General features: G+C 36.6%; 6 protein-coding genes across 6 annotated transcripts; 1 reads left to right on the top strand and 5 right to left on the bottom strand.

Moving 5' to 3' along the window:
* Positions 1–752: 752 nt before the first annotated feature.
* On the bottom strand, positions 753–3783 carry LOC131025385 (glyceraldehyde-3-phosphate dehydrogenase, cytosolic-like). Its single transcript, XM_057955119.1, has 10 exons — positions 3277–3783; positions 3026–3126; positions 2821–2936; positions 2498–2597; positions 1890–2097; positions 1705–1802; positions 1485–1627; positions 1305–1388; positions 1134–1223; positions 753–1044 (listed from the first exon to the last, which is right to left on the bottom strand). The coding sequence occupies exons 1-10, from the start codon at positions 3302–3304 to the stop codon at positions 999–1001; spliced, it is 1014 nt and encodes a 337-aa protein (XP_057811102.1). The 5' UTR covers positions 3305–3783; the 3' UTR covers positions 753–998.
* A 1977-nt stretch (positions 3784–5760) lies between these two features.
* Positions 5761–7532, top strand: LOC131025386 (mitotic spindle checkpoint protein MAD2). The gene is made up of 7 exons (XM_057955120.1): positions 5761–6017; positions 6112–6127; positions 6236–6366; positions 6631–6751; positions 6851–6954; positions 7036–7157; positions 7260–7532. Exons 1-7 carry the CDS (start codon positions 5945–5947, stop codon positions 7314–7316), a joined length of 624 nt encoding a protein of 207 aa, XP_057811103.1. The 5' UTR covers positions 5761–5944; the 3' UTR covers positions 7317–7532.
* Positions 7533–8067: 535 nt separating this feature from the next.
* On the bottom strand, positions 8068–11617 carry LOC131025384 (trihelix transcription factor GT-4-like). Its single transcript, XM_057955118.1, has 5 exons — positions 10791–11617; positions 9740–9778; positions 8832–8963; positions 8532–8756; positions 8068–8455 (listed from the first exon to the last, which is right to left on the bottom strand). The coding sequence occupies exons 1-5, from the start codon at positions 11362–11364 to the stop codon at positions 8253–8255; spliced, it is 1173 nt and encodes a 390-aa protein (XP_057811101.1). The 5' UTR covers positions 11365–11617; the 3' UTR covers positions 8068–8252.
* Positions 11618–12885: 1268 nt separating this feature from the next.
* On the bottom strand, positions 12886–16640 carry LOC131025383 (F-box protein SKIP14-like). Its single transcript, XM_057955117.1, has 2 exons — positions 14759–16640; positions 12886–14120 (listed from the first exon to the last, which is right to left on the bottom strand). The coding sequence occupies exons 1-2, from the start codon at positions 15752–15754 to the stop codon at positions 13587–13589; spliced, it is 1530 nt and encodes a 509-aa protein (XP_057811100.1). The 5' UTR covers positions 15755–16640; the 3' UTR covers positions 12886–13586.
* A 2458-nt stretch (positions 16641–19098) lies between these two features.
* LOC131025382 (alkane hydroxylase MAH1-like) lies at positions 19099–22252 on the bottom strand. The gene is made up of 3 exons (XM_057955116.1): positions 21612–22252; positions 19937–20653; positions 19099–19329 (listed from the first exon to the last, which is right to left on the bottom strand). The coding sequence occupies exons 1-3, from the start codon at positions 22250–22252 to the stop codon at positions 19218–19220; spliced, it is 1470 nt and encodes a 489-aa protein (XP_057811099.1). The 3' UTR covers positions 19099–19217.
* Positions 22253–22637: 385 nt separating this feature from the next.
* LOC131026175 (vinorine synthase-like) lies at positions 22638–25292 on the bottom strand. The gene is made up of 4 exons (XM_057955946.1): positions 24651–25292; positions 23644–23748; positions 23490–23559; positions 22638–22654 (listed from the first exon to the last, which is right to left on the bottom strand). Exons 1-4 carry the CDS (start codon positions 25290–25292, stop codon positions 22638–22640), a joined length of 834 nt encoding a protein of 277 aa, XP_057811929.1.
* Between the last annotated feature and the right edge of the window lie 214 nt (positions 25293–25506).

The following is a 25506-nucleotide window of genomic DNA, read 5'->3' as shown; positions in this document are numbered from 1 at the left end:
TTTATCTACTTCAACAAATTTTGTGAAAATATAGGTGACGAGGACAAATGAATGAAGATGGAAAGAAAATGTTTAATATACTTTTCTGAGCTTTGGAGGCAAATTATTTGGATTGCGAATCTCATTAAGTTGTGACTGAATAATCCATCAATAATAGATAACTTATTATTGAACATTCCATGTGAAAGTTGACAATTTTTCCCTTGGGTTTTTATGCACGACCTTGACTGATATATTTCGTTTTCCCACTTAATTGTTGACTTCTACAATGGGAAGATCCATTGCATAATCACTGTATATTTGGATTATTGAATATCCAATTCAATATATCAAATTCAAATCTCATAGAGAACGATTTTTTTTAATATAATTTAATTTTATGATGAATAAATTAATTTCATAAATTTTAATATAATAGTTAATTTTACAACAAATTCAATAATCAGTATAATGTTCTCATTAAAAATATATTACTAATTTTACAATAACTAAGCCCAAATAATACTATAGTGTCCAAATTTGTTGATTTTGCCCACAAGATTGGACTCAAAAATCTAAATGGGCTTCTTCTTCAAAAAAAATCGAAATGGGCTTAATAGGCCTAGTTAATATAGATCAAGTAGATAATAAGCCCACAATTAGGCCCAATCAAAGCATCGGGTCATTAACTGGTCCATAACCCAACCCGACCCGACTCCGACGGTCCCGGTCGGGCATTTCAAATAACTGTTTGATTTTCGTATATTATGTTGTTTTATTTCTGATGATATCATAATTTTATAATAATAAAGTGAAATACGAAATATAACACAAATATAAGATATGGTACATATGAAACAAGATATGATACAGAAGATATGAAATGATATGAAATTGCAACAACAAGCTGGCTGCTCCAACGAAGCAGCTTTATTTTATAAGCTCGACTCGAAAAAAAGCTCGAAAGGGAAAGTTAAAACTGACGCCCGCCACGTAGACATCCATGCTGGCTAATCCGATCACGCCACCGACGCCATGTGGACGATCAAATCGACCACGCGAGAACTGCAATAACATTTCGTCGAAAAGATTCATTTTTACACGAATAGCGACGGCGGGTTACCCTCGTCATAGAAAAAAGATTCGATTTTTACCTGTAACCCCATTCGTTGTCGTACCACGACACGAGTTTCACGAAGTTCTTGTTCAAAGCGATTCCGGCCTTAGCATCGAAGATGCTTGACCTACCAAAGATGTTAGCATACGTATTAGATAATCGCGTGATGGATAATCCGGCCCTATTTATAGGCCGTTAGGCGATTTACCTGCTATCACCGATGAAGTCCGTGGAGACCACATCATCTTCGACGTATCCCAAAATGCCCTTGAGCTTCGTCTCCGATGCTTCCCTGAGAGACGAGGAAACGAGATGAAAGTTTGAGCCGTGCAACCTTATGATTCGTTACAAACCAAACCGAACCAAATCAAACCAAACGAGAACTCACTTGATGGCAGCTTTGATCTCATCATAGGTGGCCTCCTTCTCTAGCCTAACGGTGAGGTCAACCACGGAGACATCAACTGTGGGGACTCGGAATGACATTCCGGTTAACTTCCCGTTCAGTGCAGGAAGCACCTTGCCAACAGCCTACGCGTACAAAATTCCAACCACAAATAAGAAACAAACATTCTAAGTTGGACTCAGATGAAATGATGGCCAGATACCTTGGCAGCACCGGTACTGCTGGGGATGATGTTGAACGAGGCAGCCCTTCCGCCTCTCCAGTCCTTGCTCGATGGACCATCCACCGTCTTCTGTGTGGCTGGAGAAAATCGAGTAATGCAATTGAGGGAAACTGCAAGTCTTGATCAAGAAACATATAAAAGGCGAATAGCTGCTTAATTTTTACCTGTTATCGCGTGGATGGTGGACATGAGGCCCTCGACTATACCAAACTTATCGTTGATAACCTTGGCCAACGGGGCAAGGCAGTTGGTCGTGCAGCTAGCATTGGAGACGATGTTTAGCTCGGGCGTGTACTCCTTCTCATTGACTCCGACAACAAACATGGGAGCATCTTTGCTCGGAGCAGAGATCACTACTTTCTTAGCACCACCCTGAACAGAAAACGAAACCATATTGAAGGCTCGAATCAACCAGCTGAATCGAAGATCAAATGCAGTTCACGAATTCATGGAAACCAGACTATACACAATCCAAGAATGAACATGAAAACAATCTGCCATGAGTTCATTCATTCATTCATCATAATCTCAAGAATTCATGGAAATTAGATTATGCACAATCCAATCAACTAGCTAATTTCACCCAAATATATCAAGAATGAACATGAAAACAATCTGCCATGAGTTCATTCATTCATCATAATTTCAAGAATTCATGGAAATTAGATTATGCACAATCCAATCAACTAATACACCCAAGTATAGCAAGAATGATACTTATAATCCAAATTCGACAATCGAAAAAAAATACTAAAATGGAAACAAGATAAACCTTCAAGTGAGCAGCAGCCTTATCTTTGTCTGTGAAGACTCCAGTAGATTCAACAACAAACTCAGCACCAGCTTCACCCCATGGAATCTCCTCAGGATTCCTAGTATAAATACCAACAAACCAAAACATAAACTCCACTAATCTCATCTTTCTCTCACTAAATTAAAAAAAAAAACAGCCATGTACACATAGATATAGCTATCATTGAGTGTAACTACACAACCAAAATATTTTCTTTTGCCCAAATGCACTATTACACAATTTATAGAGGAAAAGTTATTTCTTTAAATAAAAAAGAAAAGAAAAGAAAAGAGAAAGACTACCTGCACCCGAATACTTTGACTGATTTTTCACCAAAAAGAAGGGTTTTTTCATCCTTCACCTTAACTTCATGATGCTTCCATTGACCATGCACACTATCATACTTGAACATGTATGTCTGCACACACACACACACACAATCACATAAACATTTGCAGAGGTTAAAACCCCCAAAAAACACAACAAAAAAACTTCATGTAAAATTACCATGTAGTCAGTGCTGATAAATGGATCATTCACAGCAACGAGCTCAACATCGTCCCTTTGCAGAGCAACTCTTGCAACCAAGCGACCAATCCTCCCAAATCCTGTTCAAATAGAAAAAAGATTCAATTTTTATTGTACCCTTTTCAGATTAATCAGCGAAATGGACAAATCAATAGAGAAACAGAATAGCAGCTCATATCAAATACCACCCAAAAAAATGGAGAGATACAAACTTAAGCTAGAAATCATACCATTAATCCCAATCTTGATCTTCCCCATATTCTAGAAAAACAATGAGATGATGAAAACAGAGTCTTGAAATGACTGTGTCTGTGTGTGTGAAAGAAAAGCAGAGAAGAAGACTATGGAGAAATGCAGTTGAAGGAGGCAGCTTATATAAAGGTGTGCTTCAAACCGGTTCAGCAAAAATCAGTTGCTTTTTAAATCTTGGGAAAAAAGAAAACAAATTCGAAACACTTTTTTAGACTGAGATTCGACCTACACAAATTTCCAATTTAATTCTTGGAAAACAAGTCGGAATTTTCCATTTACTTTTGCAATCACCTCTTATAAATAATTGTCTGGTTAAAGAAAATTCTAGATTTATTTTTCCAGTGACACAATTTTTTATACTACTATGTTATACTAATGGTGTAAAAAGAAAAAAATGAAGAGAAATTTGACCCGGAAATAAAATTTTGTGACAGCTATTATTTGGAGGTTAGGACACATGTTTTGTGGCCATGTTTTAATGAGCTTCTACAATCTTACTTTTTTTTGCAAACTTTTAGGCTCTTTCTTGTGAACCTTTCCCCCCTAAATATGTTATAATAAATCATAAATATAATATAAGAGCTCGTAAATGTCATGAATTTAAAATCTAGCAATATTTCATAAATCAAATCACTAATATAGATTTTTTTTAATCATAAAATGCGAGCATCTACTGTAATTTAGTTGAATTATTTGATTAAATTAAATTAGAGACATGGTTTAATTTATAGGGAAAAAATATACAATTTGTCCCTATTAATTTGCACCTCCCACTTAAAGTTTAATTAAATCATAGTGAGGGTAATTATGTAATGCAGAACTACTAAAATAGAAGAAATACTAGTGAACTACAGTATTTATATGAAATTATGATAATATATTTATTTCGTGGAGTGATAATATTGAAGCTTCGTATCACTGATTCGACTAGTGATTATTCTCATTGTTGAATAATACAATCCCTTTATGCAAGAAAAAAAATGGGCCAATTTGTTTTAAAAAGCAGAAAGAATACTTAGATAAAGATTCCCAAATTTTAAACGGGAAAGATAGAAATAAAATATTAAATAATCTCAATAATTGCTATTATTCCTTTTACTAATTATTTGGTAGCATGAGATTTGACATCACTTTATACGTTATATTCCACAGGTTGTAAAAGAATTCTTTTAAGAAGATGGGCTTTGTTTGTTGGAGTTATTATTTTAATGGGCTTTTATCATAATTTATTTATGTTAAACCGGCCCGCCGGCTAAGTGAATAATAAAAAAATTAAAATTAATGTAATATAAGTGAAAATTAAAAATACTCCCATTTAATAATGCATATATAAAAATACGCAATTCTATAAAAATATGTTAAAATTATTCACTTTTGAGTGAAAAGACCAAAAAAAACCCTCGAATGTAACAAGTTTTGCGTGGAAATTAATGATAAAGTGGTACTACTGAAATATTTTTTTCAGTCGAAAATTAAATGATATATTATAATACTTGCTACTTGATTTTTTGGCAAGATAAAAAATATTTTCAAGCAATCGATGTTATCGATTTTCAAAAAAATTAGAATGGTTGGAATTGCGTTTGAAAGTTGGCCTCGTCATATTAATTTAAAGAACAATTTTGACCACATGTGATCCGATGACAATGAATAACATACAGTTGAAAATATAATTTAATGTAAAATACATTAGATCATAATCTCATAGCGATTGATCATTTTTTCAAATAATATTTTGATAAAGAACCATTATTGTAGTGGTTTAAAGACTATAATTAAATAATTTCTCAATTTTTAGCACATATAAAAAATAATTCAAAGTTGAAATTAGTAACTGAGATTAGCTGAAAATTTAAGTTCTAAACTACAATTAATCTATATAATATATAAAAGATGAGTTTTCCCTCTATTTTTTTCCTCTTTTTTCCCTTTCTTCTTCTATCAGTTTGTCTACTATTTTTTTTTTAAATTATTTTATAAATATCATCAAATTTCATTTATGAAAAAATAATCAATATGCATCTTAAATTTATGTTAGTATAAAAATCATCAAAAATGAAATTAAAATAAATCAGTTATGAAAAATTTAAAATTTAAAATATTTTGTTTTCTCTATCTTCATTAAAATTTTACAACTTTTTATTTATGTTTGTTTATGAAAATATTTATTTATTTATTATGATGCGTAATACTCTATAACACAATTTATTATCGAATAAATTTAAATTTATTTAATAACTATATTTTTAATTTTATTTAATATTTATATTTATTTATTTAAATATACTATTTAATTTCAATATTTATCGTGTCGTACTAATTATTACTTAAAGAACACTAAATGTCGAAATCCCAACAAAAAGGTCAATTTTTTCTTGTTCTAATAATATAATAATTGCAAAATTTTAAAAACATTCCGACCGTTACCCAAACCCCACTAAGCAAAATCAACGAAGAACTAGCCGTTGTTATTTCACATATTTCATTCCTCTTTTTCGACCCATTTTCTCAAATATCTTCTGAATTCTGATTTACGCTGAATAGATTGAAATCCCCCAGCCCCCATTTGATAGTGAATCCGCATTTGCCCTAAACCTAGTCTTCTCATTTGATTTTCAAGTTTCAGAGTTGAAATCGCTGCCACAAATGGCTTCAAGATCCGCAACGAAAGATTTGATCACTCTTCGCGGATCAGCCGCCATTGTCAGTGAATTCTTTGGTATGTCCTGTTTTTAGTTCCCAATTTCTGGGTTCTGTGTGTGTGCGTGTGAAGAATTTTGACTAATTTGTGCATTTTTGGCAACCATTTTCAGGTTATGCCGCGAACAGGTAATAAAAGACTCAATTTTTATGTTTCAACAATTCTCACCTTCTTAATTTCTTTTTGTGACTAAAACGAAATTCGTGGGTGTCTGATTGATTGATGAGATTTTACAGTATTCTGTATAATCGTGGAGTTTATCCAGAGGAGAGTTTTGCAAGGATGAAAAAGTATGGGCTTCCAATGTTGCTAACTCAAGATGAAGGTGTAAAATCCTTCATCTCAAACCTAACTTCCCAGCTCTCTGGTAAGCTCACTTTCTCTCTCATGAAGTATTCTACATGGTAATGTATAAAGAGAGAGAGAGAAAGAGAGTTGAGGGAGCTTATGAGGTTTCTAATGAGATGATTTATTTCTTGAGGAGTGGGAGAGAGAGAGAGAGAGAGAATTGAGGGAACTCATGAGGTTACAAATGAGATGATTTCTTTCTTGAAGAGTGGTTGGAGAGAGAGAGGGAGAGTTGAGGGAACTAACTCATGAGGTTACTAATGAGATGATTTCTTTGTTGAAGAGTGGTTGGAAGCTGGGAAGCTACAGAGGGTAGTTCTTGTGATCATGAGCAAGGCCACTGGTGAGGTCTTAGAGAGGTGGAATTTCAGCATCGAAACTGATAAAGAAGTCGTCGACAAGGGGTAATTTCCCATAACATTTCACCACCAATCTCTCTAATATAGGCTAAAATCTTCAAGAAACATGTTTGCTCAAGTTGGAAAAATATGTTGTTGATGCAGAGTTCCAAGAGAGAAGAGTGATAAGGAGATAATGAGGGAGATTCAGGCAATAATGAGGCAGATAGCATCTAGCATTACATACTTGCCTTGTCTTGAAGAAACATGTAAGAAAATCTCTCATTAGTCTCTGAAAAATCAAGAATCTAGTTTTCTTGAAATGTGACTTCTCTTGGGTGTTTTTGTAGGTATATTCGACGTTCTGGCTTACACGGATACGGATTGCACGGTCCCGTTTACGTGGGTAGAGAGCGATCCTAAGCTCATTGCCAATCCACAGATGGTGAAACTGCATTCCTTTGATACTAAGGTAAGAAAAAACTGCAGCTTAAAGTCTAGTTTTTGGTGGTGGTGTTCTTGCAACCTTTTTTCCCCCTATAATCCGATGTTTATGATTGATGTTTGTGTGCAGATTCACAAGGTTGACACTTTGGTTTCATACAAAAACGACGAATGGGACGAGCAATGAAATCGCGTCACGTCAGATCCTTCTTGGTTGCTTTGCATTTGATGATGCAAGTCTTAGGGTGTGAATTAGTTAAGTGTGTGTTGAGACATGAATGAGTAGTGGGTGGATCTTGTGAATCATTGATTCACATTGAGCTTTCAATTTTTAAGTTGTATGTTTCCAAATCTATGTTCTATATACTAAAAGAAAGTAATATCCAATTTTCCCTCCCAAAAACACCATTCTCACGCAAAATATATTGCTTCAAAATATTTGGAGTATTTTATTTAACTTCAAATATAAATTGTTAACTTCAATTTCATTGTCTTGCTGAAAATGTAGTTAACTTCAAATATATATTAGAACATTTAGTCACATTTAAGTACTTTCAAAAATGCTGCATATTTCAAATAAATTTTACTTACAATTAGTGAAACTGAGTACCAAATTAAGCACAGTGGCTTGAATTTTACTATTAAGCCCACGTTTGGTTGAGTGTTTTTAGAGGTCGGAAAGAAATTCAATTAATTGAATCTATTACTTATCGTTTGATTTGAGTAATGACTAATGAGTTAATCATTTACCCTTACTTGAGAGTAATCCAACCACCCAATTTGTTACACCTCAAAATAGAGGAAAAACAAAAGAAAGGAAATCCCTTATACTAATGATTCATTTCCATTGTTAAACTAAACACTCAATACAAGTAATGAGCACTAAATCTCATAATAATCAGTCTCATAATAATCGCCTAAAGATTCATAGTGAAACAATTAACTCATATCATAAAACAATTCAACAAAATCCACATTTACAAAATAGTTTCACGGCCAAAGAAATGTGAAAATTCTTTTTTGTTTTTTTTTGTACAAAAGAATTAGCTCCACATTTCCCTTGAAAGATGGCACAGTTCGATCGTGCTTACTTACTCGTGGTAGAAGTCGAAAAAAACCGCCGTCAGTTGGCCCCACGATAGATAGCTCCGGGCAAGAGCTCGTCCATGCTATCGACGTTCCTATATCCGTTGTACTCTCTCAGACCAATCCAGCCACGGCGTGAGAGGAAGTCACGAAAATCATCCTCCGTGTAGAAGGTCTTGTCCTCCGTGTGCACTGGCATCGGCCCAGATTCCTCGTAGAAACATACTTTTATCGTCAGCCCTGCATCCAAGCAACGCGGATTTATCAAGAACCAAGCGAAAATCAAACCAAAAAGCTGATAAGAGGTTTAATGTACCTTCATCAACGTGAAGAGTGTAGTTTCCCAGAGGCATGTCCCTGTCGAGTGTTCGGACCACATTATCCTCGTCTTCCAACCAAAACGCGCGTTTAGTCCTTAACCTGAAAGCGGATTTGATAGCTTCCTTGATGGCATCTGCACTGCCATCGATCCCTATTCTCTTCGTGTACTCTCCCAGTTTAACGATTATCACCCTTCCGTCGTATGTATTAGTCTGTTCACCTGCCACAGTTTCATCAAGCACAAATTACATACTCGAATAAAGTTCGTGTTTTTCAAGAACAGCGTTAGACTAACCACTTCCGGGCGTCTCCCTCCAATTCCACGGAGAAACTCCACTGGCTCCAACAGCATCAGCAGCAGTTATCGCAAGAGGATGACCCTCGTGGTCCAAACGTCTCTCTAAGTTGAGAGTCGACCTGCCATTAGCTGGGCGCCACGAATTTATCAAAATAACATCCATGTCATCAACATTAACATTAACACAAGAATAACAAAAGGGCATGTGATGATCCGAAAATCACCCCATTTTTCGGGACTTCCCCAACTTCCTAAATCACCTCCATCTGGAAAATGTATTTTAGTTTGCTGAGGTACTTCACCGGAGTTCTTAAAAACCAAATCTAGCAAAACCAATGTGGAGGGAGCAACCACGTTGTTGTTCTGCCATGGTATTAATCTGACGGCTAGAGCATGGCTTAGGTGTTTCAAGAGCTAGTTCATGTCATTGCATATCAGCCATTAGGACTCAAAACTGGCCAAACCGTATTTTCAGACACTTTATAGAGGAGAGGTGAGTGTCTGTTACTTCATCAAATGGCATAAAACGATAGATGCACATGTAAGAGAATAAGAGAAGCCTAAATCCAAGAGGTAGAAGTGACTGGCAAAGTTTGGATGCCAAAGAAGGTTTTCGAAAGGGTCCAATGGATCTATCTCGGGACTTCCTTTTCACATATCGATCACAAGACAATATCCAAGTGATTTGACCAAGAAAAATTAGGAATGTAAATCTTATATAGTAAAGCAAGTCTGCCTGACTGGAAAAACAAAACTTCATAGTTTTGACTTTCCAGCTTAAAAATCAGTAGTTACTACAAAATGTAACGTTCGATATAGCTCTACCTTTTTAAAACATGACAAAACTCGAACTGAGATTTACCAAATCCAAGAGTAAGTGAAACCCGCTAAGACTATTAACATACCTTCCACAGGTCCAAAAGTAAGACTGGCGTCATCAATACCTGTAAAAGCCACATAAATGTACGCTAGTTAATGCGAAATCGGAAAACTTTAATACGTGTAACTTGAAGGGAATTAATCGGTGAAATGCAGTACGAGGAAAGCCCCCCACCCAAAAAGTACTCATAAATAATCTAAGATCAGATATGGTAGTAGAATCACAAACAGATACAAGAATTACATGATTATTAACATCATTTATGCTCAAGCAAAAGTGCACGACTATAAGTATACGAAAAAACTTATCCACTTACACATTCGAGTTGAACCTAATGGAGCTAGCAACCAAATATCAAATTCTTCCACGATAAAGCAAGTAATCCAAAACTTCAAAAAATTTCACATCCATTCCCTTTATCCTAAAGAATGGTGTGGCTTCAGTGTATGAAAGAATGTAATATACATGACAAACGAGTTCGATAGAGTCCTACACTCCTACTGCATCTGCTGAACTGGAAACATTTTTTGAATCCTGATCATCCACGAAAAAACTTCAAAACGCAAATAGGACAGACACGACGAGTGCCTAAACATTACCCAATCCATTTCTCCATTCATGTTGAACACACAGAACTAATAACCCGAAAAGCATCCATGATGAATTCAGTAATCAAACACTAAGTTCCTATTCTATGTCCTTAACCGATAAATTACAGTATAAAGGTAAAAACAACGATAGAAAACAACATACTGTACAACGCGATTAAGGATACCACTCCACGCTACATTTCACACCCAAAGGGGAAAAAAAAAAGACAGCACTCCAATCATCAAACAACCACACAAAACTAGCAATCTCAGAAACCAAGACACCTCAAATCAAATCACACACCATGAGTTCTCCAATTTTCACTACTAGACACAACCAAAGAGATCATCAACATCCAAACAAAATCCCACCACCACCAATGTAAATCCATACAAATAAATCCACTTTCAAAAGAATAGCCATACAAAACAAGTAACAAATACCAAAAAATCAAAAAACATTAAATAAAGGGAAAAAATTTAAACCTTTGTCAGCAAACTGCATAAAAGAATCGACTTTGGGAGGCCCAGCAGTATTTGCAGCTTCAGAAGTCTTCCAATTAGGCCCATCTCTGCTCCTTTCCCTCAAAATCTCCTCAATCTCCTTGTAATAACTCATTTTAGCCGACCCATTCCCATTCCCATCTCGATTATTCTGCTTCGTTTTCTTGAATTCCTTCAACAAATTCCTCCATTTATCTGTGCACATCGTAGGGGATCTATCAAAACCTTTCTCCCTCATCTTGAGTGAGATGTTATCCCACAAGTGCTTGTTGGATTTGGAGGTGTTGAACAGCATGTCTATCTCTTTGCGGAGGGAGATGAGAGCCCTCGTCTCCTCCTGCACCCACGTCTCGGCCCGCTTCTTCGGCGCCGCCGAGGATGAGGCGTGGTGGGCTGGATTGTGGGCTGCGGCGGCGTCCTCGGGCGCCGCACCGCCGCCGTCGGGGAGCTGGATGATCATGTTGCTGTTCTGGAGCGGCCCAGCTTCTTGTTTTCCGCCGCCGTTGTAGAAATCGATGGCGGATTCTTGCTGCTGGGGTTTCTCGGACATGTACATGTTTCTTGTTTTCAGTCAAGATCAGATTTTGAAAGACAACTTCGACGATTTTAAGATTTGGGATTTTCACAATTTGGAGGAGTTTATATTATGACAAATTGACAAGACTCCACTTAGGTTCTTCACACAGAGTTGGGATCGTATTATCAGCTTCTAGGTTTTCCTCCATTTTCGGAGAAGAATTTGATTTTGTGTGTGTGTGTGTGTGTGTTACATAAACCTCAAAAAATAAGAGAAGAGAGTAATAAAATATTCATTATAAAATGCATACATATCAGTTGTCTATAATACAATTTTTTTTTTAAGAGAGTGGTCTATAATACAAAATTTTCACCATTTTCATATATCATATATTTATTATGATAAAAAAAAACTTTAGAACGAATAAAATATTTTTTTGGGTAATTTCATTCACTCATTTTCTTTTTAATGTTAGGTATTATCTTTAAATAATGATGTAAAAATATTTTTAATATTTTCTTATTTTTTATATCTAATAAACATATAATAAAAAAGTAAAAAATACAATATTTTCTCATTTTATTTTATCTATCATTTTTAATGATTTTTTTCCGTCTCTAATATTGATAATACTATTACCTTTGGATAATTTCAATATTTTCTCATTTTTAAATAATAATAATAATAATAAAAAAAAAAAATCATCTTTTTATGTTTATTATTTTTCAATAAAGAATTTTGCAATCAAAGTAAACGCATCTACAAGCAAATTTACTATAAAATTTTGTAAATGAATTTTTACAATCAAAATAAACGCACCAAACAAGCAAATCTACTCTAAGATCTCGAAATTTAAAGATTGAAACTTAAATAAAATCATTCGAACACTCATAGTTGTTAAAATGATGAGATTGAATACTTTTAGAGCTATTAAGCGAGTGCTGACGAATTGCAATTATGCACTAGTGCTTATAAAAATACGATATAGTGCCTAGAATAAATTTGGAAAAATATACTCATCTGTCTAACAAAAATATGAACATTTTGTCATTTTAAAATATCCACTATAATCCCTTTACTTTTTATCTCTACATTTTTATAAAATGAAATCATTTTTTCACTCAAAATACACTTTTATCTAATATTTTTAAAACTCATGCCACTTATTCATATTTTTACTAGAGGAGCACTAAATGAAAGGAAGCCAAACACTCATTTTGGCCTAAACTAAGCATGCATATTCACTCAGTTGACCTATTAATCCTCCTGAAAAGTACCATCCACTTTTGAGGATAAAATTAAATAAATAAATGTTACTCCACTATTATAGCCTCATGATTAATATAAATCATTTAAAGTAAATGTTATCGACGGCAGATAAAAAAACAAATAGAGACACAAAATATATGCTAACAAACTGCAACTCCTTTTCATGAAGCAAAACCAGAAAAGATGCTGAGTTTTTTGTCAAACCCTTGCATCAAAACCAACAAATCAACAATCAAATTAAAGCTAGGCAACATATAAAACAACCAACAAAAAAAGCAGTAGCCATCAAAATTTAGATAAGTGAGTGCCAAGAAAGATGATGGCAAACTTTATTGATAAAAAATATCCAAAAGTATCGAACGTTCCTGAGGCAAATAGCAGCACAACAAAATAACAAATATAAACTCAAGAAACACTCCCAGCGGAGGAATCCCAGTGATAACCAGAAGAAACAGAAATAACGTCGCCATGACCTCTGCGACGAATACACCATGACCTCTGAGACGAATACGATCCCTGCAAGAGCACAGACCCAATCTACCAAGAGTTGGTAGGCATTGGCAAGACCAGAAAGCAACCTTCTTCAGAACAGGAGGTGCGTCAAGCTTTTCCAAAGCACAATCAGCTGAACGGAGGCGAGGCACACTCCCGCCTTGAGTTCACTTGTCAACTAATATCTAAGATCATCACACGGCCAGATTTCCATTTTGCTAGAACTACCATCTGCTTCAAGGACAAGTATTTTTTTTATGATGCCTTTTTCTTCTTTTTATTTTTTATTTTTTTATTTTTTTTTTCTTCTTTTTTTTTTTCATTTTTTCCTCCCTTTTTCCTTTTTTTTGGTGGGCGGATTGCCCTTTTCCATAAATGATAATGGACATAGCAAAGCAAGAAGAAAACGAGTAACCAAGAGTGGAACCTGGATCATCTTGGTTCTGTACCAGAGGCGGAGACTACAACAGCAACGAATACTGCCTCATACGCATGGTCAGTTAAGCGATCATGTTCATGTGGTCTCCACATGGGTCAACCTTCTTATCAAGCCTGTCCTGGTACTTGAGCAGCTGCTTGAAACAATCCGAGCATAGCAAATCCAAACAGAAAGTCTCCTCATACTCATTGTCGTTAATACACGTGCCACACTGTGCACACCTCGCTATACACAGCGTGCACGCTCTGCAGACTTGGGGCACATTATCTTTCACCTGACATCCCTCAGACGGACAATCATAAACCAACCTGAATTTCTCACATCTTGGGCACATTTCAATATCTATTGCCCGATCATCATCATATGGAAGGTAATAGTTTCCTCGATGATAGAAGTGTGGCCTGTGATGACTCTTGAGCATGTTGTCATCAGTACCCAACAGAGCCTTCAACACATCGAAGTGTTCACATGTCACACCATAAAGGCCCCCTATTCTCAGGAACTTTATACCTGGGACATCTTTCTTGGAGTTATGGGTCCATATATTACTCAACATCCCTTCAACAGTGAGCCTTGTACAGCCAGGAACGAACAGCTGCATTGCAGTAAAAAGATTTAGCAAACATCACCACCAGAGCACATGATATGCACATAATTTTGAGGGAAAGAAAACAAGCACAAATATATGACTCCATCAGTATTGGAACAGACATTCATTGATAACATGAGAAAAAGATCAAAATATGTCGACTGCCTATCATCATTACCACAAAAACCTTGATGATGTCATCTAAATATGAAGACTTGTAAAGCAGAGAGAAATATGCACCTTATTTTTAGCAGCTTATAAGCATCATTATGGACCACTACAAGTTCATAGCATGCTACACACCCACCCACTCAAACTATTTACTGTGTAAAAACTTCTGTATGATTATACTTGATAATATTACAATATGGTCCAGAAAATATAATAAAAATATTAGTGCGCACCCAAGAATCAAGATTTCAATATCCCTGCAATTACATTTCACTTCCAATCTAATATTTTAAGACTAAACAACAGTCAACCAACCCACAAGAGAAAATGACATATCACAATTTTTACAGTACAAAAGATGTATATCAGTACCTATCACAGCAAAAAGGAGAAAAAACAACAATCAGAAGTTATCCATTAGCTCCACCTTTTACAAAAATTCAAGAATCATAAACCACAACCATACAACTGACCTTTGTTAATCGTGGATTGGTTTCAAGTACGCGCCTTATACCATCATCAGTGATTTTTGGGCACTCCACCAAGCTCAGGCTTTGAAGGGTACCGTCCGCCCTACAAGCCAATTCCAAAAGAATATCATCCGTGATCTTTTCATTCAGAGGCTGGTCGATGTGGATACTCTTCCACAACAATGGTTCACCTCGAACCTCAGACCGTAAGTACCTACAAACTGTTTCTATTGACAAGAGGTCTTTCACCCCCAGATACATTAGACAAAATTTAAAAGCATCATGGGGTGCTTCTTCAGATTTGGCAGCACCCTCCACTTTCTCTCCAAACTGCAACTCAGGACTGCAGCTAGTGCCCTCATTGTCGAAACCCATTATCCAACTTTCGTTGCAGGCTGGAGGGAATTCGTTGTTGTATCGGGCCAATGAACCCTCCATCCCTCTCTCCTCCACATATTCATTCACCTTACTGATAGCATCCAATGTATCATCAGGTTTCTCATAAACCTGAGGACTGCTTGACAGAATACTGGAATTCAGTTTCTCGTTGAACTGAACACTGCTGGAAAAAGGCCGGGACTTTAGAGCACTGTTCCAAATTAGATTCCACCCGGCAAACAAATCATAATTCTCTTGACTGGATCTTCGACTATTGCTCCTAACATACCCACCATAATCGACCTCCAAGTCCTCAAGCCATCCTGTGATGGCTGTGAAGGTGGTCTGTATATCCATCCCAAATGGATCAGAGGGCAAACGGTCAACAATGTCCCTCGAGTTTGACTCTGGTGAGCAGCAACGATCAACTTTATCGTTCCTGATGAAATGCCACTCCTCCATCTCTTCCTGGCTCGGAAGCCATGGCCTTGAATAACATTCACCATACTTCTCAGGAGCACCCTCAGCAAGCCAACCGTTCACAGTCCTCATAGGCGACCACATATTATTTTCAGAAGTGTGAGCCGGGAACACGGGCCGATGCGAATAGTTCAAGGCCATTTCAATATCTCTACCTCAAAACCTCTCCCTCAATCTCTCTCTCTCTCTCCCCCTCTCCCTCCAATCTAAAGCCCAACCAAAAGATACAGGCTTTTTCGCTTGCAAGAAGTATATTTTACCTCTTTTTTTCTTTTTCTTTTTTCTTTTTTTTTCCTTTTTTTTTCTTTTTTCTTTTATCAACCTCTATAAGGATTAGATGAATTTCTTACAAAAGATTCAAACAAGAAATCCCTCGATTTTCAATGACAAACTAAAACGGAGCACCAAAAACTTCACCGAGCCTTTCTTGTAGTGAATCCAAACCTTTTCAGTTTTTTTATCAGCTAAAACTATGAACCCAATTGAAAAAAACACTACCAGCTATTATATACAAAAAGAATCAATGAATTCCTAGAAGAAGGAAAAAAACTACCCCAAAAGAGAAAAAAAAAAAGCACAATCAAGATTACCAAGCCTAGGTTATCGGAGAATCTCTCACATACCCTACCCAGTCAAGTCACGTACAAAAAACAGAAAAATAAAAGAACAAGAAAAATATAAGTAATTAAAAAAAAATCAGATATAATCAATACAGAACCTGATCCCTTTCTTCAAACCCAAACCCTAATATTTCCGCCGCAACCGATTGAGGGAGATATAGCTATTGAGTCCTTGAATCGATTTGAGGGGCTCGAAATCGCCCTGCCCTAACGGCGATCCGATCAGGAAAGCACCACGAAACTGGAGGAAAGAACAGTATTTGCAGATCGAAGATTCAACGGCCGGAACGATAAAGGAAAAAAATTTGAAGACGAATTGGGGAAAGAAAATATATTTATGTCGGAGAGGGGCAAAATGGGAAGACGCGGAAATTTTGGGGTTAATTGACACGTGTGCGGAGGGAAAATATTTTCCCGGTATTTTCCCGGATAGCGGTGGAAGCAGCCAATTTTGGATTTGAATGAAGCAACTGTCGGTCAAATTTAGATCCTATTTTTCGCTTTTTGACTTTATTTTTGAGGTTAAAAATCGTTCAAGGGGTAAAAAATTAAAACAAAATACTAGGAAACACAAGTTGAACAAACAGTTTCAAGTGAAAATTAAAAGTGCATTATTTTAGTGACATGTTTACTTTTGGGTATTTACAAATTGATCAAACATGTAATTAAGTACATATAAAAAATAAGATGATTAAATGGATTTAAAAATTTTCACTCCATCAAAAGTAAATGCATATGGATTAATCGATAGTTTATTAAAACGGATTCGAATATTGGAGAATTTTAATAATTTATATCATTTGAGTTGGTTTTGCTTTATTCATATCCCATTAATATGTGGGACTATGTACTTTTTGATAATAAAAAAAATACTCAATTATAAAAAGTAAACACCTTCTAAATTTAGAAAATATCTAGAAGGGTTAGCGTGTGTGAGAGCTCTTTTGTATTTCGTCATATTACAATTTTCTTTAAAAAAAATAAAGAGTTAGAACTAGTAGTCAAAAAGGAATTAAAAAGGGCAAAACTAGAGCCATCAAAATATTTAAATCCAATTTGGTTCGGCCCAATCTAGTGCTCTAGTCTATAGTTTGTAGGCCCAAAAAATAGAGCCCCCATTTCAAAAAATCGAATGGCCCAATGAGCTCCAACTTCCAACATTTCGGTCCAAATGCTTTTGTACCTCCAAATTCGTTCGTAGCTCTAGAGGTGAAATAAATATTTTGCAAAATACCATACGTTTTTCTTCTTCCTTTTTTTAAAAAAATAAAAAAATTAAGACATTCTTCAATACACATAGTTAAATTTAGTAGGTTAATTAGCACGCAATGTCACATAAGATGTATATTACTCCTACTTGATTTGAAATATATGAAAATTACAGCCACGTCCAACCTAAAGAGAGCAGTACATTAATTTGCCATATTTATATTGGCGAAAATAATAAAATATTATATGATAATAAATTCAATTTTCTTTTATTACAAATTACTCTTCAACACTAATACTAAATAATCAGCGAATTTCTCCATTTACTCCCTCTGTCCACAAAAAATAGTCATTTTTTACTATTTTGGGATGTCCACCAAAATTAGTCATTTTTTATTTTTAGAAACTATTTATCACATGGTGGATCCTATTCTCCACTCACAATACAATTGGGTCCCTTTGATAGGGGCTATTAGATTAGATAAATTGTATTTCTCACATTTTCCTTCCGTTTGATAGGCATTTTATATAGTAGTCCAAGCCCGCAATAAAGGTCAGGCCCAAATGTTTTTCACTATTACAATGAAATTACTAATTACACCAAAGTGGTGGGATAACTTATCTCTCTACCCATATAAGAAGAAAGGGGCGTGGGTTGGGGGTACTGGTGTTGGGGTTGGGATGGGATGGGATAATTATTTTTTTATTTTTCTTTTGTTTAATTTATTTATTTAAATATAAGGTTAAAATTATAATTTATTCTTTAATCTATAGTTGTATCTTTTGTATCAAATAATAATATTAATTATCTTTTTTTTTTTTACTTGGGGGAGTTGAGGAGGGGGAGCAGTGAAGTTTGAACCCGAGACCTCACTGTTCACAGACAGAAGGTCGCACCGCTTGGTGTTCCCTTGGGGACAATAATATTAATTATCTTAGTATTTATATCTTATTTATCAAACACCTATAAAATATTAACAATCTCACCTAATCTATATTATTTATCTAGGTTTTATTTATCATCTTTTATCTCAAGTTGTGTATCAAACACACCCTTAGTTATCATTATAAACACTACTGTACTATTTAAGTACGTGGAACCCTTTTTTCATTCATAATATAATAAATATTTTTATTAAAACCCGTGTCATTCACGTTTAGGACTATTTTTTATGGACGAAGAAAATATATCTTAATTGGTAAATTGAATTAGTGCGTCTATTCCACCCCACCTTTTGTATTCATAAAAGGTGTGATCCAGATTTTTTTTATGTGGTACAAGAAAATATGCATATTGTTAAACAAAAATATGTATATAATTAATTATAAATTTGTAGATGAAATTGGTTACTCTGACACCATCACTCCCATAGACGCGGCAATGCAGACGGATCAAATTATGCGCGAGCTAGGATGTGTCCGACGTCAGTGCGTAGGGCGCGCGAGTCAGCAAGCGAGAAAGAGTATGACTTGCTCATAGTTGAATCAGATTCTATAAATTTTTAATTTGCCCTTTATTTGAAATAATTAAAAAGAAATTAAAATAAAACATGAGTTGACATATGTCACAATTCTATATATATATATGAGTCTACATATATAAAATGTATAGTCCAACTTCAATACTACTACAAGAACATGTGACCCATATTTAAAGCATGATTTAATTCATAGTACATTATAGAGGAGCACAATAATGGTAATAGTATAAAATGGAAATATATAAGAAATCACAGTGATGGAGGCGGCAGTGCTAATTATCGGCATCTTCATCTTCAATTTCTCTTAGATAACAACACCTTCAATCCATCCCTAGCCTGCAGTATGATGGAGTCCCGCGGAGCTACCCGGTGGCCCTCCACCACCCTCACCTCGTACCCATACAGTCAGGGTCGGAGTCAGGAATTAATTTCGGGGGGGCTGAAACTGTACGGGGGTTCGGGGGCGGTAGCCCCTGAGAAATTTTTTTTGAGCATTCTGTATATTTAAGGTATTTTTTTTTATTAAAATACGAGCATATTACTAATAATAACGAACAATATTTTCATAGATTATATAGTTTCAATATATCACAAAACTTTTTTTGGACATTCCGTATATTTAAGACATTTTTTTATTAAAAGGCAAGCATAATAATAATAATAACAAACAACATGTTCATAGATTATATATTTTCTATATATTACAAATTAGTTTCAATACATTAATTTTTTTTAGCATTTCATACATATTAGGCATTTTTTATTAAAAGACAAGTATAATAGTAATAATAACAAACAATATTTCATAGATTATATAGTTTTAAATAACGGAATTATCCTTAAATTAAGTATATATATGAGAGAATATAATAACCAAATATTCTTTTATAAAACAAAATTATTTTATAATAGGTATAAACATATATCTATATATATTTAAAAAAAAAAAAAACTCAAAATTTGGGAGGGGGCTCTAGCCCCCCTAGCCCCCTGGCTCCGTCCCTGCATACAGTATTGCCGCCGCCACCATCTTCATCTGCACCAACGCCATCTCCTTCCCCACGCAGCTCCTCGGCCCCGCGTTGAATGCCGGAAACTTGTACGACGCCTCGTGTTTGATCTTCCCGCTCTCCGATATCCACCTCTCCGGCTTGAACTCGAAGCACCCCTCCCCCCACACGCTCGCCATTCTCCCCACCGAGTAGAACGATATTATGAGCTTTCCGCCGCCGCGGAGGCGATGCCCGCTCGGAAGAGTATCCGAGCGGGCCGGCGCCCTGTGCTGCAGCGCCAGCGGCGGGAACAGCCTCAGCGACTCGCACAGAGCTCCGTGCAGGTACACGAGCCTGTGCGACTCGCGGGCGCTGAAGAATCTCCATTTTTTCTCGAGACGGAGCTCCGCTTCCATTTCCTCTAGAATCTTCGCCTCCAACGCCGGGTTCTGGGCGATGAGCCAGAAGAGCCACGTGAGGCACGTGCTCGTCGTGTCCCTGCCGGCGAACATCAGATTCAACGAGGTGTCCTTGAGGAAATCTCTGAGACTACTTCCGTTTGAGGAAGCCATGTCTCTCTCTGCGTACACCTTCTCGAACGCTTTCAAAACGTTCACATCGGAGGTGAGCCTCGGGTAGATGAAATCATCGAACGCCGCCGCGGCCTCGGTGATGGTCCTCTCGCCGCCGACGTTGAGCCACTTCAGCAGCCTCCACATCCACTCGGGGAATACATACCTGCATGAGCGGATCCAAGAATTATCATTAGAGACTGAATTTATTGAAGTATGGTAGCGAAAGCCCCAAGCCAAAAAAATTTGAGCATTTAGTATAATTTATTTTTATGTCTAAGTAGAACGGTAAAGAGCTTAGGATTAGAACTCAATCACTCACTATAATAAATAATTATTTGTTTCATTAATTAATTCAACAATAAGTACATTAAAAAGCATATAAAGACCAGATGAGATTTTCTATCCCACAATTTAGTGTGTTCCACTGTGTACCACTCTTAATCTTGTTTGTTATAAAAATAAAACATATTATTATATTGTGGACTCTAGTTATCACTAAAAATTTAAATTTTAAAAATTTATATATACTAACTTTTAATTAATTAACCCAAATAATTTATTATTAATTCATACAAATATAAAAAATATTTATAAACTCAAACTGGATGAATGAACTCTAGTTAATTATCTTTTTTTATTATATTAAAGTATAATAAATTAAAATTGAAAAAAATAATAATTAAAACTTATATAAATTAAGAGTGGTGCACACCAACAATGTGACACACTAAATTATAAGACATATGATCCCATCAGATATAAACACCTACCTTTATGAATTTTTAAAAAAAAATTATTTCATCTTCTACAAAAATAAAATTAACAATTAACTAGAAAAGGGAAATGACACAAAAATAACACATATACTAACAAATCAGTATAAAATATTTAGCAATTAACGTAGATACTACAACTATTAAAGTGATATTTAAAAATGAAGACTATATGTAAAAATTGGAAGTTATAGTGGTCATTTTCAAATTCTGAAACATGTAATCCTCATTTTCATCAAATTTCATAACATATATATATAGTTGTATTTTTGAAAACATTGAAAGTTATGGTCTTATTTTAACAATTAGCTCCCCCTGGATCCGCCATTTTTAAATTTCGTAACATACCTGTGCAGCAGCGGCTCCGCTACTGCGCTGAAAGCCTTCTCGCAAGGAAGAGAAGGCAAGCCGGGGCGCAAACTGCAGGGGTCGTAGTCCAGCACCAATTTGCAGATATTATCAAAAGCCAACCTCTGCAAAACATCCTGCAAATCCAGCTCCATTCCGGCGCCGCAGAAATGATCGAGAACCGGGAAGAGCCCCGTCTCCACCTTGTGCCAGACGGTCCCCTGCAGCCGGGCCTCGAAATCCGCATGCGCGAGCAGCGCGTGCGTCGTCTTCCGGTGAATCTCCCAGAGCTCGAAGTCGGCGCCGAAGATGCCGTCGCCCAAGATGTCGAAGATCTTGCGGAACTCGGGGCCCTTTGGATAGTTCGAGAAGTTTCTGCTCAAGACGTGGTGGATGTTGGCCGGGTCGCACGTGACGAGCATGTCGATGTACGGCCCCACCAACCGAAACGTGCCGCCGCATTCGCTCAAGATTTCCGTGGCGAAGTCGTGAATGCGGCGGAGGTTAAGGAGAACCGCCGGCAGCATCCCCAGCACCGGCCACGTCGTCGGCTCCGAGGGTTTCTTGCCTCTTCTAATTGCCAAGTACCACACAAGAACTATTGGAGCTACCACCATCAACACAAACGCATGTATGGCCATCTCACTAAATTAATAATACTCCATATCTTTATGCTTCTGGGTTGAGGCTTGGGAATATATAGGATGTAGTATAATAAATGAAGACAGACTTGGTGGTTGAACTATTATTTAATTTCATAATTAATTGTACCAAATTTTCAGAAAAATGATATTAGGTCTCAGATATACAGTGTAAAAGTTATACGGAAATTTCAGAAAAATCTTAATAAAGTTGAGATATATATGATTAAATTTTCTCCACCAACCTAGATCTACGTTAATTAATTAAAATTTACTAAATGTATTTTAGATATTTTATAAGCTCTAGCACATTATAAAATAATTTAAGAAATTAATTATAAATTAAATAGAATGCTTAATCTAAGAGTTTTGTAAGTTATTAAAGTCATTCGACAAATGAACCTGTAAGAATATTGAGAAAGCATTGTGAGAGAAAAAGGTCCTAATGAGAGAACAAATATAGTACTATACAAATGGAATGAGATGAATGCGACGCAGATGGGATCCTCTGTCCCACAAAATTGTGTGTACCACGTGTACCACTCTTCATTTCTTTGTTTTATAAATTGTTTTTTATAAAAATAAAAATTATTATTATATTATAAACTCTAATTAGTATTTATCATTGAAAAATTAAAATTTAAAAAATTATATACCCTAACTTTGAATTAATGAACCCAAATAATCTATTATTAATTCAAATAAATATAAAAAAATAATTATAAACCCTAAATGGATGAGTGAACCCTTGTTAATTATCTTTATATTATATAAAAGCATAATAAATTAAAATTGAATTAAAAATAATTTATACATATAAAAAAATGAAGAGTGGTACACACTATATTTTGGGACAGAGGATCCCATTTGAATACGACGAGGTTTAGGGAAAAGGAGCCGAGTGTAGGAAAGAAGAAAGAGTTGTTGGCGATTGTATTATATACTGCAACTTATACAACATTATATATTGACTTATACAATTATTTTTATTTTTTACGAAAGATAATATTAATTTCCAATATAATCCATTCATATATATAAATGAAAATTATAGACACCAGAGCAATACATTAATGCCTTATTTATATATTAATTAATTCAATTCTTTTTATTACAAATTACTCTTCAACACTAACAAATAACATTAAATCAGCTGCGAATTTTTCCATATTTTGCTTGGTTAATTAAATTACTACTTCTATATTCCATCCCCACTCTTGGTATCCATAAAAATTACCCCATTCTTGTAGGGAAACCCGACCCAAACGGGTGTGCCCCACCCGAAATCCGTTTCGTAAAAAAGAAACCTGCACACACATACTGGAGAAAGTAAATCTAACCACCATTTCATTCGCTCGAGCCTCAGCACTTATAACCCCTTTTAAATATACCTCACTATTCTTCATCCTAGCCACGTGGCCGGCGTCGACCGCCTCCGACGCTTCATGCAGCTTCCGCAGAAGCTCGACGCTGCCATCCCTGGCCGCCACCTCCACCTTCGAAGATATAACCAAGTTACCGAAGTGGTATCCGGATAGCGGCGGGTCGGCCCGACTCTGTAGGTTGACCGCATTATGCACCATGCAGATCTTATCCGGGTCGGATCAAATGCCCGTCGCGGGCCCGAGCCGGGTCCATATAAAAGCCAACAGCGCATCAACCCGGCTCGGACGGCGCCCCCTGCGCCGGTGTACCTTTTCCGGAGAGCGGCGATCTGCGACGCTGGGAAGGTGAAGATTCTGGCGAGGTCGTACCAGGTGTTAATGAAATAGAGGAAAGATACTGCGTTGGCGATCTTGTGCGAGAGGAGGATCCCGACGGCTAGGCCGCCGCAAAGGAAATAGGTGGCGCGAACAGCCACGCAAACGTCTTGGAACTCACGTGATAAGGTAGAAAGTTGTTCAAAATTTTGGGGTTTGGATTGGTGATAAGTAATTGAAGTTGATGCTAATCGGGTGTGTAGCAAATTGAATGGGAAACCTTCTTTCTCCAACTTCAACATAACAACTACAAATTAAAAGCACAACACACTGAATCTCATTCCACAAACATGACATATATTACATGATTTGATATATATGAAAATTACACCAACTTAAAGAGAGCAATACATTAATTTGGCTTATACTGCCGAAACCAATAAAATATTACGTGACGGAAAATTCAGTTTTATTTTTTTCATTACAAATCACTCTTGGGCTAAAAGAGCTTCGAATTTCTCCATATCTTGCTTGGTCAATTGAATAGATGCGTCTATTCCATCTCCACTCTTTGTATCCATAAAAATTACCACATTCTTGTAGGGTGACCCGCCATACCCGACCCAAACGGGTCTGCCCCATCCGAAATCCACTTTGTAAAAAGGAAACCTGCACATACTCGTAAAAATTAATCTAACCTCCATTTTATTCACTCGAGCAAAATCCATTAACACTTCCAATTGCATCTCTCTATCCTTGAGCCCCGCCACGTAGTCGGCATCTAACGCCTCCGTCGCTTCCCTCAACTTCCGCAGGAACTCGACGCCGTCATCCCCGGCCACCACCTCCCGCCTCGTAGCCCCGATCACGTTACCGAAGTGGTATTCGGACAGTGGCGGCTTAGCCCGGCTCCGCAGATTTACCGCATTATACACCACGCAGTTCTTACCCGGGTCGGATCCAATGCCCGTCGCCGAGGTGAACCGGGTCCATATAAAAGCCGACAGCGACTCCACCCGGCTTGGACGGTGGCCCCCCGGGCCGGTGTACCTTTCCCGGAGAGCGGCGATCTGCGACGCCGGGAACGTGAAGACTCTGGCGGCGACCTCTTCATCCACCACTCCTATAGTGGGTCCGTGGCTGCCGAGGATGTCCAGCGGCGGAAAATAGGCGGCGGCGTCGAACTTCAGGAGAGCCGCAACGGCGCCGCCGTTGCCTATGGCGACGGCGGACCAAGTGTTGACGAACGAGATGAAAGTTAATCCGTCGGCGATCTTGTGCGATATGCGGATCCCGACGGCGACGCCGCCGCAGCGGAAATAGGTGGCTCGAACAGCCATGCAAAGATCTTGGAACTCATCTGTCTCGCGAGGTAGAAAGTGTTAGAACCGGGTACACGATCGAGATATTACAAAATATTTATTTTGAGAAATTACAACTCAAAATAATTGAAAATATTACAAAGTAAATAATTTGAGAAATTACAACTCAAATAATTCGATACAACTGAAATACACTGTATAAATAAATTATACGTATAAATAAAGTCGAGTC

The sequence above is a fragment of the Salvia miltiorrhiza genome, chromosome 5, assembly GCF_028751815.1.
Source record: "Salvia miltiorrhiza cultivar Shanhuang (shh) chromosome 5, IMPLAD_Smil_shh, whole genome shotgun sequence".
In the NCBI taxonomy this organism is placed as follows: domain Eukaryota; kingdom Viridiplantae; phylum Streptophyta; class Magnoliopsida; order Lamiales; family Lamiaceae; genus Salvia; species Salvia miltiorrhiza.
This window is presented reverse-complemented; position numbering and strand designations above follow the sequence as displayed.

Excerpts from the sequence above, each read along its gene's own strand:
- LOC131025385 (XM_057955119.1), bottom strand. The coding sequence starts at position 3,304 with ATGGGGAAGATCAAGATTGGGATTAATG. Across the intron at positions 2,937-3,025 it reads TTATCAGCACTGACTACATG|ACATACATGTTCAAGTATGA; the intron begins GTAATTTTACAT and ends GTGTGTGTGCAG. Across the intron at positions 1,389-1,484 it reads GAGATCAAAGCTGCCATCAA|GGAAGCATCGGAGACGAAGC; the intron begins GTGAGTTCTCGT and ends CTCGTCTCTCAG.
- LOC131025382 (XM_057955116.1), bottom strand. The coding sequence starts at position 22,252 with ATGGCCATACATGCGTTTGTGTTGATGGTGGTAGCTCCAATAGTTCTT. Across the intron at positions 20,654-21,611 it reads GCGGAGCCGCTGCTGCACAG|GTATGTATTCCCCGAGTGGA; the intron begins GTATGTTACGAA and ends CCGCTCATGCAG. Across the intron at positions 19,330-19,936 it reads AAGATGGTGGCGGCGGCAAT|ACTGTATGGGTACGAGGTGA; the intron begins ACTGTATGCAGG and ends ACTCCGACCCTG.
- LOC131025386 (XM_057955120.1), top strand. The coding sequence starts at position 5,945 with ATGGCTTCAAGATCCGCAACGAAAGATTTGATCACTCTTCGCGGATCA. Across the intron at positions 6,367-6,630 it reads CCTAACTTCCCAGCTCTCTG|AGTGGTTGGAAGCTGGGAAG; the intron begins GTAAGCTCACTT and ends TCTTTGTTGAAG. Across the intron at positions 6,752-6,850 it reads AAAGAAGTCGTCGACAAGGG|AGTTCCAAGAGAGAAGAGTG; the intron begins GTAATTTCCCAT and ends TTGTTGATGCAG.
- LOC131025383 (XM_057955117.1), bottom strand. The coding sequence starts at position 15,754 with ATGGCCTTGAACTATTCGCATCGGCCCGTGTTCCCGGCTCACACTTCT. Across the intron at positions 14,121-14,758 it reads CCAATCCACGATTAACAAAG|CTGTTCGTTCCTGGCTGTAC; the intron begins GTCAGTTGTATG and ends ACTGCAATGCAG.
- LOC131026175 (XM_057955946.1), bottom strand. The coding sequence starts at position 25,292 with ATGGCTGTTCGAGCCACCTATTTCCGCTGCGGCGGCGTCGCCGTCGGG. Across the intron at positions 23,749-24,650 it reads CTCGAGTGAATAAAATGGAG|GTGGAGGTGGCGGCCAGGGA; the intron begins GTTAGATTAATT and ends ATATCTTCGAAG. Across the intron at positions 23,560-23,643 it reads CTAGGATGAAGAATAGTGAG|GTTTCTTTTTTACGAAACGG; the intron begins GTATATTTAAAA and ends ATGTGTGTGCAG.
- LOC131025384 (XM_057955118.1), bottom strand. The coding sequence starts at position 11,364 with ATGTACATGTCCGAGAAACCCCAGCAGCAAGAATCCGCCATCGATTTC. Across the intron at positions 9,779-10,790 it reads TATGCAGTTTGCTGACAAAG|GTATTGATGACGCCAGTCTT; the intron begins GTTTAAATTTTT and ends TGGCTTTTACAG. Across the intron at positions 8,757-8,831 it reads GAGGGAGACGCCCGGAAGTG|GTGAACAGACTAATACATAC; the intron begins GTTAGTCTAACG and ends AAACTGTGGCAG.